The 12,479-nt window shown below is 54.6% G+C and overlaps 1 protein-coding gene across 1 annotated transcript in view; it reads left to right on the top strand.

Annotated features, from left to right (window-relative positions):
- IER2 (immediate early response 2) overlaps positions 1-1,433 on the top strand; it is a 1,931-nt gene extending 498 nt beyond the window's left edge. Inside the window, 1 exon segment of the mRNA XM_006172231.3 lies at positions 1-1,433. This exon segment is cut by the window's left edge and continues 22 nt beyond it. Within this exon segment, the coding sequence (XP_006172293.1) occupies positions 1-461 (461 nt within the window). The 3' untranslated portion in view covers positions 462-1,433.
- Positions 1,434-12,479: the final 11,046 nt, after the last annotated feature.

Consider the following 12,479-nt stretch of genomic DNA (forward strand, 5'->3'; position numbering starts at 1 on the left):
GGAAGGCAGACCCCCCCGCCGAAGCGGCGCCCGCCGACGGTGAGCAGCCCTCTCCGGAGCCCATGGACACGCAAGAGGCTCCGAGAGCCGAGGAGACCCCGGCCTGCTGTGCCCCGCGCCCCGCCAGAGTCAGCCGTAAGCGGCGAAGTAGCAGCTTGAGCGAGGGCGCGGACGCCGGGCTGGTCCCGAGCAAGAAAGCCCGTCTGGAAGAAGAGGAGGAGGAACAGAAGGAGGAGCAGAGCGCGCCGGCAGAAGTCTCCGATCGTCTCCAGCCCCCTCCCACCCAAGCCGAGGGCGCCTTCCCCAACCTGGCGCGCGTGCTCCAGAGGCGCTTCTCCGGCCTCCTGAACTGCAGCCCCGCCGCGCCCCCGACGGCGCCGCCCGCGTGCGAGGCCAAGCCCGCCTGCCGCCCGGCGGACAGCATGCTCAACGTGCTCGTGCGAGCCGTGGTGGCTTTCTGAGGACCCGAGCGGCGCTAGCGGAACCCAGAGCGCGAGGCCGAACCGTCGGCCCGAGTGCATAGACCCGAGGCGAAGCCCATCCCCCCGGGAGGCGCCGGTGGAAACCGTGGAGAGGAGCCGCCGCCCGGGCTGCAGAGAGGCCCGGAGAGGGACTTTGCCCCCGGGGAAGCCGAGCCGGGGGCGCGGGCGCCTTCCGCCGAGACCTGCCGCGCCCGCAGGTGCTGTCTTCAAGGACTGGGTCGTGGACTTTCTCCCGATCTGGGAGGAGGGAGGCTTGGTTCTTTCATCTGCTCAGGGTCGGACTTTGTATTTTGTTGTGTTTTTTTTTTTTTTTTTTCTCCTGGGGACCGTGCTTGCCCGGGAAGATTTTTTTCGATCGTTGGGTGTTTGCGTTCCCAACCTGAGAATTCCAGGGACTCCCGGTCCCGCCAGTGACAATACTTGCGCAAGCGATCATAGCGCGTTGCGTCATGGAGCAGACGTGGGGCGCTTCCTGTTGCCTTGCGTGGGTGTGGGGTCCGGGGTGTGGACCTGCCCTGGGGAGTGGGAGGAGGGCGGCCTGAATCACTTGGTCCCCACGTGCTGCTGGAGGCTGCCCGCGCTCCTGCGCCTTCCGGTGGGAGCGCTGGGCCGATCGCATTTCAGATGTAAATTTCTATCTTCTGCTGCGTTCCGGGCGACGAGGCTGTTCCCGTTGCGGAATCGAGGTCTCCCGTCCGAAGCACGGACACCATCAGCCCAGACGTTCCTGGGTCTGACTCGCAAAAGTGGGGGTGGGGTGGAGTTAGAAGCGGGTGTTGGAAGCCCTGGAAAGCAGGCTGGGACCAGTTGCTGGTGAGACAGGTTCGCTTTGGGGAGGGTCTGTTTATCTTTCCTGCGGTGGGCTGTGTTTTATAACTCCATCTGCCTGGCGTTTCGTTGAAAACGTCAGATAAGAAAATAAAGACCGTTTGCGTTAAAAAAAAAAACAAACACCTACAGCCTGTCTGGTTTTCTTCCCTGGCGGGGGAGGGGCGGGGTTAAAGAGTCAGGAGCTGGCGGCGCCTTCCGAGCGCCGCAGGAACCGGTCTGACCGGTTACCACGTGGGCGGGAGGGGGTTGGGCCCCCTTCGCTCGGGCGCTTTGAGGCTGGTGGTGCCCCGGCTCCCGGTTAACATCCCCCCTCCAGATTTGAGGGTTCCCTCGAAGTTCCCCTACAAACCTGGGGACAGGAGTAGAGGCTTTCTTGAATTAGGACGTCTTAGGGGGGATAGTGCAGTACCCCAAGCAGAGTGGGGAATCATACTTCCTTGGGAACCCTAAGATTGCAAGTCTCGCCTTTCATTCCTTCCCCCTCCTTGACCCACTGAATCGGCTCCGGCCTGGGTCACCCCTAGGGTGGAGCTGAGCGGGTGAGCTTTGGGGCGCGAGGTCCAGTGTCTTTGAGGAAGTAAAAGCTGGGCCCGGGAGGTGAGCGGCCAACCTCAGTTCCCTTTTCCGTAAAATGGGCCTCTAAGCTTTCCCTGCAGACTTGAGGTGCAGAAATGCCCCTGAGACCGCTAGCTGGGTGTTTTTGTCCCACCCCAACTCCAGGCTGGCCACCCCCGGAGGTTGGAGGAGCAAACCCTCCCCGTTTCCAGAACGTGGATTAGCAGAGTGGCTGGGGGGGTTGCCACTGGGCGAAGAGGGAGGGGGGGCGGCCGCGAGGACAAAGGAGTCGCAGGTGCGGGGACTTGGGGGCAGCAGGAGGCGCCAGGAAAGCGCCCGCCCCGCCTCCCGAGGGCTGGCTCTGCCACCGCGGGCCTCTGGTGACCCCAGGGGACCTGACCCCGAGGCCGGAGGGTAGAAAGTGGAGGCTGCACTGCAGGGGTGGACCCGCTTCAGAACATCCGCCCGCCGGCTTCTGGCGCCCCTGGCTCCCCTCGATCTAGTCTCCCCACCCACGTGGAATGGGGGGGCGCACCCCAGGCTCCCCCAGAGCCTTCTAGTCCAGCACGCCTCCGCTCCGGCCTGATTCCTTCTGGGAAAACACTAGGGACTTTCTGCCCCATCCACTCCCAGGCTCCACCCGCAACTCCCCAAGGGCGCGTGGGGGCGGGGGCTGCAGGGCCCCACTTTCGAGACAGCGGCTCAAAGCGTCCCTATCGCTGCAACTCCCCCGCGAGCCCCGCCCGGCCCCGGGAAGTCCCCTGCGACTGGGGAGGGGGCCTCCCCGCATCCTGTTGCAGGAACCGCCGGGCCCTTCCTTCCGCGGGGAGCGGCCCCCCCGCCCCCACCCGGACTTGGGCCGTCTGGGGGTTTCCGGTGCTTGGCCCCGGGGGGGATGGAGATGATCAGGGCGGAAGACAGAATTCGAGCCAGCACTCTCCCACCCACCGAGACCCCTCCTCGAGGCCTCCCTCGGAGCAGGTAAGGCTGAACGTCAGTCACAACCAAGTGGCAGTGGGGAGGCCCTTACCTGGGGTGGAGGTCATGGGAGACAGGCTGTCTGGAGCTTAATCAATTAGGTAATCATTAAAATGGAAAAAGTCAGGATTCTGGGCAAGCCTCGGCAGTCCTCAGGGAACCCCAGACCTGCAACAGGGGATCCAGGAAGGGTGTTGTACAAAAACAACGGAGCCAGCAGGTGGCGTGGTGGTTAAGGCGCTGGACTCTCACGTGGCTGACCTGGGTTGGAGTCCCGGACCTGGACCTGGCCACTTGCTTTCTCACTGTCTCTCATTCTATCTCTCTCTGGTCAAATTTAATAATAATAATAAATTAAATTAAATATATAAAAAGAACAGGGGGTCAGCAGGTTGCAGAGTGGTTAGGGCGCTGGGCTCCCAGGTGGGAATTCTGTACTTAGAGGCTTGAAAATCTCACTGGAGGCTTGTGCGTGGGTGCCCAATACCCCAAGAGGAGCATGGAGAAGGGATTGCAGCAAGGCCGTCCCCCTGGGGTATGATTTCTTGCTTCCCCTCTCACTGTGGCTGTCTCTCTCTCCAGCGAATGCAGGAGACCAACGGCAAAGGCCTAAAACAAGCCAACCGGAAACAACTTACCTGCCCGGCATGGCACCTCCCAGCGGACGAGAGGCCTCAGCTAGACGCACCACACATAGGCAACACAGGTCACTCAGAACCATGATGTTAAGTGACAAAGGCCAGCTTCAGAAATAGCGGGACCAGGAGCACAGCTTCCAGAGGTAGGTGGCCAGTCTGATGTACTTGCTGTGCAGCCTGAAGCAAGTCACTTTGCCTCTCTGGGCCTTGGTGTTCCTGGCTGTAACTTGGAGGTAATAATAATAGTCCCACCTTGGGATTGTTTGCGAGGATGAAATTATGCATGTCACATGCTTAACAGAACACATACTGTATGCGTTTTTTAAATGGTCTTTTTTTTTTTTGAGAGAGGTTTGTGCTATAGGGCGCATGCGCTCACCAGACAGACAGAGAGAGACAGAGAGACAGAAAGCGAGAAATCACCCCCCAGGGGGGATGGCCACGCCGCAATCCCTTCTCCTCCATTCTCCTCTCGGGATCTTGGGCACGCACGCACACGCGCCCGGTGTGAGTTTTAAGCCACCGGGTCCGGGACACGAACCGCGGTCGACTACGTGGGAGTCCAGTGACATAACCATTACGCTAACTGCTGGTCCCTGTATGCGTTTAACTTTATTTATTTCCTTGTTTTAATTTGTGCAGAGACGGGGAGAGAGAAAAAGGAGGAGGGGATGAAAAAGCAAGCTGCTAGGTCCGGGACTTGAACCTGCCAGCCCCATTTTAATTTATTAATTATTTTTAAAATTTACTATCAAGCACGTGTGCTCACCAGAGAGAGGGCAAGAGAAAATGCCCCCACAGCCCCGAGGGAAATGGCCACACTGCAATCCCTTCTTTCATTCTCCTCTTGAGATTTTGGGCACACATACACGTGTCTGGTGTGATTTTTAAGCCACCAGGTCTGGGACTCAAACTACAGGCAGCCATGTGGGAGTCTAGCACCTTAATCACCATGCAGCCTACTAGCCACTGTTTTTGTTTTTGTTTTTTTTTGTTTTGCCAGAGGGCCAAAAGAGAGAGAAGACACTCCCCTACTCCCACCCCAGGGAGTGATCAAGCCACACTCCCTGAACACATGCGCACACACGCATGAATGCATGAGCCGGCTCCAGGACTCAAACCACAGCCAGCCACAGGGGATCCAGCCACTTTCTCCACCATGCCCCAGGTGGGCCCCTAAAGAAGTTTTTTTAAATGCAAATTGAATTATTTCACCCTCCTGGTTCCCCTCTGCTCCATCTACACGGGCCTCTTTTTCTGTTTGTTCTTTTTATTTTTAAAGAATTATTTTATTTTATGGGACCAGCAGTTGGCGTAATGGCTATGTCGCTGGACTCCCATGTAGTTGACTGCGGTTCGAATCCTGGACCCGGTGGCTTAAAACTCACACCGGGCGCATGTGTGTGCGTTCCCAAGATCCCGAGAGGAGAATGGAGGAGAAGGGATTGCTGCGTGACCATCCCCTCTGAGGGGTGATTTCTCGCTTTCTATCTCTCTGTCTCTCTCTGTCTGTCTGGTGAGCACACGCGCCCTATAGCAAAAACCTCTCAAAAAAATTATTTTATTTTATTTAACTTTATTTATTTGACCAGAAAGGGGCAGAACGTGCGTGCGAGAGAAAGTGAGGAAGCATGCTGCCAGGTTCGGGACTCGAACCGCAGCTGACCACGTGGGAGTCCAGTGCCCTTAACCACCACATCACCTGCCAGCCCCCAGCCCCAGGGTCTTTACACAGGCCAGTTTTGTCACTTGGGAAGCTCTTCTTTCAGATGTCAAAACCATCCTCACTCCCCTCAGGTTCCTCCTGAAATGTCACCTCCTTGGGAAGACTTCCTGGTCTCATATAGAACCTTATTCTGCCCCCTGACTGCTTCCGACTTCCTTAGAGCACTGCTCAGCCACCTCGGGTGATGTGTATTTTTTTTTTATTTAATTAATTTATTTCATTTAATTTGACCAGAGAGAGACAAAGAGAGAGAAAGAGTGAGAAAGTAAGCCACCAGGTCCGGGACTCGAACCGTGGTTGACCATGTGGGAGTACAGTGCCCCTAACCACCACGCCACCTGCTGGCCACCAGTGTTTACATTTTATTTGGCGTCTGTACAGCTATTCAAAGTTCAACCACACCATCGCCCAGCCCAGGCCCCAATGAGTGAATGAGTTGTCTTGGGTAAACTAGGGTAAGTGATGAATAGGGATGATCTCCTAACATCAAAGGGCTTCCCCATGGCTTTTGGGACCAGCAGTTGGTGTAATGGCTGTGTCGCTGGACTCCCATGTAGTCCACCGCCCTTCAAGTCCCAGGCTCGGTGGCTTAAACTCAAGCCTTGCGCGTGTGTGCGAGCCCAAGATCCCGAGAGGAGAATGGAGGAGAAGGGATTGCGGGAGGCCATCTCCCCCGGGGGGGGGGGGGGGGGGGTTTGTCTCTGTCTCTCTCTGTCTTTCTGGGGAGCAATCGTGCCCTATAGCAAAATACTTGTGCCCTATAGCAAAATACTTGTGCCCTATAGCAAAATCATCTAGAAAAAAAAAAAAAAATCTCAACACTCAGGTAGTTGAGGGTCAGGATTCTAGGCCTGTCTGAGCTCCAGGAGGGTGCCATTATTTGCCTAATAGCTTAACCCTCTTGTTTATTTCTTACCCCCATGAAGGAGGTAACAGTTAAAAGAAAAGTTACAATGAAGACACAGTCACAAGATCCCGCTGAAACAGTAGCCAGATTCACTTTCAGACAGCTTTTCTTTCTTGCAAAGGGAGATTAGCCAGTGTTTAAAGATACATTATTATTTATTTATTTAGAGAGGTTTTTGCTACAGGGCTCATGGAATCCCCAGAAAGCCATAGAGAGACAGAAAGCCAGAAATCACCCCCCAGGGGGGATGGCTGCACCACAATCCCTTCTCCTCCTGTCTCCTCTCGGAATTTTGGGCATGCACATGTGCCCGGCGAGAGTTTAAGCCACCTGGTCCAGGACTTGAACCACAGTTGACTACATGGGAGTCCAGCAACATAGTAAGCCAACTGCTGGTTCCGGTAAATTTAATTTTAAAAAATTTAGAGAGTTAGGGGCCAGCAAGTGGCGTAGTGGTTAAGAGCACTGGATTCCCACGTGACTGACTGCCGTTCGAGTCCCAGATCTGGCAGCTTGCTTTCTCACTTTCCCTCTCTCTCTGGTCAAATTAATAATAATAATATTAAATTAAATAATTCTTAAATAATATTTTTGATAACACTTATTGTACTTGTAGTTTTACATTGGTTTCAAGGCTATATTCTCTTCTAGATGTTAGCCTCTGTGAGGTTTCCAACCGGTTCTAGCAGGACCCATTCTGACTAAGGTTTCCATGAATGATGGATTCATTTGCAACTTTCTTTTGAGGTTCTTTTCACTTTTTTAAAGAATTATTTTAATTAACTTTATTTATTTTAATTTGACTAAAGAGGGACAGAGGGTAAGAGAGAAAGTGAGAAAGCCAGCTGCCAGGTCTGGGGCTTGAACCACAGTCAGCCATGTGGGAATCCAGTGCCCCTAACCACCAGCCACCTGCTGGCTGAGCCCTGTCCTTTTAATGTGCAATTTTACAGATGGGGAAACTGAGGCTCAGAGAGGATCTCCTTGCAAGAGAGCCATTAGAAGACAGCTCTAGTCCTGTCCCCCATCCAGAGCACCCTTTCACCCACTCCCCCACCTGGCATCTCCTGAGGGACAGATGCCCCAGTTTAGTCTGAGAAGCTGGGAATGGGCCCTACCGCAGGTCAGGACCAGCCCAGAAGCAGCGCCCAGACCGGCCTACCCAGTTCCACCGCCCTGGGCGAGGTCCACCCGCCCGAGGTAGGGACATTGCCCGCCAAGACCCAGTTGCAGGCCAGGCGGGGCGGGGACTTGATCTCTGGGTGGAAATTTGAGCCGGAGGCTAGACGCCAGGGATCGGGTGACCAGACAGCTTGCGGGACGGGGTGGTCTGGTGTCAGTCACAGCCGGGGTGGGGCGAGATATGCAAATATACCCCGCCTCGCCCCGGTCCCTAGGCCACGCCCCCACACGCTACAATTGGAGATTTCCAAGAACTCCCCGCGTGGTCGGTGGCTCGGGCCACGCCCCCACCCCTAAACCGGTCCCTTCCGGATTCCGAGCAGCCGCTCCGCTGAAGGCCCCGCCCCTCCCCGGGTGCGGGGGCTGGGTTTACCCGCAGCGCCGGGAAGCGGAGGCGGTCGCGCCTAGGGCCCCAGGGCGGGGAGTCGAGCTGTCTACACCACCCCCGGGGGGTGGGGTGGGAATGTTAGCTCCGAATCGGGTAAATTGCAAAGGAAGCGGAAGAGAAATGGGGCTTGCTAGAGTCTGAGGCGCACGCTTACTTTGGGGAGCCTGGGACCTCCACACCCGTGTGCTAGGGAGTCTCGATCCTCCTACTTGTGACTAGGGGAATCTAGGACCCTTACACCAGTGTCTAGTGGAGCTCAAACTGTTTGGAGAAAAATATGAGGGGCCAGCAGAAGGCCTCGCGGTTATGTCGCTGGACTCCCACGGACTGGCGGTAGTTCGAGTCCTGGGTCTGCTGGCTTCAAACTCATGCAGGGTGAGTATGCGTGTGTGCCCGAAATGCCAGAAGAGTGGAGAAGGGATTATGGCATGGTCATCCCTTGTCGGGGGTAATTTTTTGTTTTCGTTCTCTCTGGCGCATGCACATGCCCCATAGCCAACATCTCTCCCCACCCCACATCCCCAAAAAATATATTCCGTATGGGGGGCCAGCAGGTGGCGTGGTGGTTAAGTGCACTGGACTTCCACATGGCCGATCATGGTTCGGGTCCTGGACCTGGCAGCTTGCTCTCTCTCTTTCACTGTCTCTGGGCAAATTTTTAAAAATAAAGTTAAATAAATTAATACTTAAAAAAAAAAAATTCAGTATTTGTTTGAGCATGGTAAGGAGCACATCATTCAGGATTATGGAGATGGGTTTAGGGACGTCCACACCCCACACCGGGAGGCTTGCAGGGGCACGGAGCAGGGGCGAGTGGAAACAAACTGAAACGGATGGGAAATTACTAAGAGGAAGCAGCTGGGGTAAGGGGCATTCTGGGTAAGCAGACAAAACAGGATCACCTTGGGGACTGTGGCAGGTGAGGAACCCAATCAGACTTGGGGGTGGGGTGACTAAACTGACACGCCAGAGGTTTGGGGTACAGCGGGAAGGAACAGGTGGGCCTGGGAGAAGCTTAGGGAGCCTAAGCCCAGACCTCCCCACCTGCCTCTAGAGGACACCCAGGACCCCACACCTGTGTCCAGGAAATCCACAAACCCCCTCATCAGTGTCAAGTAGGGCTTATCCCCACATACCTGTGTTTAGGGGAGCCCAGATTTTTTAAAAATTATTATTTAATTCCATTTATTATTATTACTTTTTTTATTTGACCAGACCCAATCAGAGAGAGAGAAAAGGAAAGGGCAAAAATAAGCCACCAGGTCTGAGATTTGAACCACTGTCAGCCATGTGGGAATCCAGCACCTTTAACCATCATGCCACCTTTTTTTTTTTTTTTTTTTAATATTTTCTTTTTCTTTCTTTATTTTTATTTAAGCAGAGAGAGAGAGAGAAGGGAACCCGCCAGGTGCAGGACTCAGACTGTGGTCAGCCATGTGGGAGGCCAGCGCCCTCAATCCCCCTGCCACCTGCCGGACCCTCGCCCCCTTTTTAAAGAGTTATTTAAAAATTTTTAAAAGAATTATTTTAGGGGGAACCAGCAGTTAGCGTAATGGCTATGTCGTTAGACTCCCATGTAGTCGACTGCAGTTCGCGTCCCGGACCCGGTGGCTTAAACTCACGCGGGGTGCGTGTGCGTGCGTGCCCAAGATCCCGAGAGGAGAATGGAGGAGAAGGGATTGCAGCGTGGCCATCCCCCCTGGGGGGTGATTTCTCACTTTCTGTCTCTCTCTGTCTTTCTGGTGAGTGCATGCGCCCTATAGCAAAAACCTCTCCAAAAAAAAAAAAAAAGATTTTAACTTTATTTATTTATTTTTAAATTTGACTCAAGAGGGACAGAGTGAGAGAGAGAAAGCAAGCCGCCAGGTCTGGGATCTACCATGTAGGAGTCCAGTGCCCTTAACCACCATACCACAGACCGGCCCCTATTTAATCTTATTTATTATTATTATTTTTTAAATATTAATTTCATTGAATTTGTTATTATTATGTTTCAATTTCACCAGAGAAAGAGAAAGTGAGGACGCAAGCTGCCAGGTCCAGGACTCAAACTGTGGTCGATGGTGTGGGAGTCCAGTGCTTTAACCACCACACCACCTGCCAGCCCTGGCCTAATATTTTTCCATGTCTTCCAGCCTCTTGGCCTGGTTGACCCCCAGATCAGCTTCCTCCACCAGCCATGGTGGACTCAAAGAAATAATGTTAGCAGGTCACCCTCCCCTCCTGCGCCTAGGTGGCCTGCAGGGTCCCAGGGGCCCACCCCTCTGCACCTAGGTGGTCTGCAGGCTCCCAGGGGCCCACCCCTCCCACGCCTGGGTGGCCTGCAGGGTCCCAGGGGCCCACCCATCCCGCGCCTGGGTGGCGCGCCAGGGTCCCAGGGCCTGTCTTCCCAGCCGCCTGCCACCCCCTCCTCAGCTCACCACCCACATCTGGCTGCCAGCTGCTTACCCTGGCCATGCCCACCCCCAGGGGCTCCTGGGGGATTGCTAACCATTCTCTTCCCTGCACCCAACCCCCCAATCCAGGCCACCCCACCCGCGCCTGCTAACCCCAGCAAGCTGAAGGAGGAGGAGTAGGGTGGAAAGCTCTCTGACCCTGAGAGGCTGGGGGTGGGGGGACGCAGGAACTTGAGTTGTACCTAAAAACCCCAGAGCAAAACCTTCTGGCTTCCAGATGGGGACTGCAGGGAGAGCCCCCCCACTCACACACACACACACACACCCAGGGCAGGCAAGGCGGAGCCCCCCTTTCCTCGGAAACGCCCCAGACACTGCAGTGACATCTGTGCCGCCCCAAGCCAGCCCTGGGCTGGCTCCTCTGTCTTCAGCTTGTTCTCTCCCTGACAGGCTGGCCTGCAGCCTGGAGAGCGGGCCAGGCCCCTTTGAAGGGGCTCCCTGGAGGGTCTTCCTGCAGGAGGGGGAGGGGCTGGGCTGGAGAACAATGGGGCTCCTGTGGCTGCTGGACGCCAGGCGCTTCCTGTTAACCCTTCCCTGGGCCCTGGGGTGCAGCTGCTGGGAGCACCTCCCAGGCTGGCCATATTAGGGAAGGGGGTGCGGGAAGGTTGATGGAGCCAGCCAAGAGGCCGCTCCTTCTCCTGCTCCTGGGAGAAAGTGATTAGGGCAGAAGGAAGCCAACACAGACCTTTCCCTCAGTGGAGTCACAGGGCCAGTGGTTCCTTCCTGTCTAGGGCTGATTGTGCCGCTGGGCACAGGCCAGGGCTAACCTGGGAGAAGCCTCTGCTCTGAGCTCTGACATGCCTCAGGCTGCATTCCAGGCAGGTTATACCAGAATCTCTGGAGAGTGGACTGGGCTGAGGTGGCAGGATCCAGGCAGCTCTAGTGGGCCCAAGAGACAGCCAGCGTTGCAAACGACAATTGGAGTCGCCTGGCTGGGCTAATTGCAAGGGGGCTGCACTTTCTCTCTGAGCTAGCTCCCTGGCAACCTGGACCTCAGTTTCCCTCGGGTTTGGAGACTTCTCCCAAGAGCATAAGGAAGCCCGAGGTGGTTCTGTGGTTCCCTGAGGAGCAGCAGCCGCTCAGGAGCCTTGGAAACGGTGCGCTTCACCTGGGAGCTCTGGGAGGTCATGTTGGCAAATTAGTCCGTGTGTTCATTGAGGCTTCCTGTCGTTGAGTCCCCTCTGTTTACAGCGTCAGTCTGGGTAGCGCCCTCAGATGAGACGGTGAGCCTCTGGGAGCGCCCCCCCAGCGTCAGCATCCACCCTTGGGGGTTTCTGGTTAGTTCCAGACTAGGTAACACCCTCCCCTACATTAGAAGAGACAGCTCTTGCTGCTTCCTTTGAACTAAAGCCAGAGCACAGCAGTTCATTCCGATATTTACTCAGTCCTTGTCGCAAGCCTGAGTCACAGCCAGGGCAACTTCTTTGTTCTCATTTTATAGACGGGAAAACTGAGGCCTGTGATTATTTTATAAATTATTTATTTCATTCATTGTTTATTTCATTTGATTGCGTTTTAAATTTGCTACAAGGCACGTGCCATCACCAGGGAGAAACAGAGAGAGACAGAGAGAGAGAGAAAGTGAGAAAGCAAGCTACCAGGTCCAGGACTTGAACCTTGGTGGGCCGTGTGGGAGTCCAGCACCTCAACCACTATGCCACCTGCTGGCCCCTGTGATTATTTTTTTTTTTAAAGCATATGTCCAAGAATGCTTGTCTAGTAAAGCAAAAGCCATTGTTTTTCTTCTTCTAGATTTGAGGTGGGGGGAGCTAAGGGGTCTTTGTTATTTGCTGGGGGAATTTAGCTTCATTGGCTCCTTTCTAACTTTTTTTAGAATTATTTTATTTAATTTTGATCATCTTTATTATTAATTTTTTTTTAGAGAGGTTTTTGCTATGGGGCGTGCATGCTTGCCAGAAAGAGAGAGAGAGAGACAGACAGACAGAAAGCGAGAAATCACATTCTCCCCCCTCCCTGGGGAATGGCCACACCGCAATCCCTTCTCCTCCATTCTCCTCTCGGGATCTTGGGCACGCACGCACATGCGCCCGGCATGAGTTTAAACCACTGGCTCAACAACATGGAAGTCCAGTGACATAGCCATTATGCCAACTGTGGGTCCTGTTATTTTTTTAATTTGACCAGTGAGAGACGGAGAGAGGGCGAATGAGAAAGCAAGCCGCCAGAGGGTCTGGCGGGTTGCATGGTGTAGTTAGGGCGCTGGACTCCTCCCACATGGCTGATCACGGTCCATATCACCAGACCACCTGCTGACCCCTTTTTTAAATTTTTAATTAATGTATCTTTTATTTTAAAGAATTATTTATTTCCATTTT

This window comes from Tupaia chinensis, unplaced genomic scaffold (assembly GCF_000334495.1).
Source record: "Tupaia chinensis unplaced genomic scaffold, TupChi_1.0 Scaffold138060_1, whole genome shotgun sequence".
NCBI lineage: Eukaryota > Metazoa > Chordata > Mammalia > Scandentia > Tupaiidae > Tupaia > Tupaia belangeri.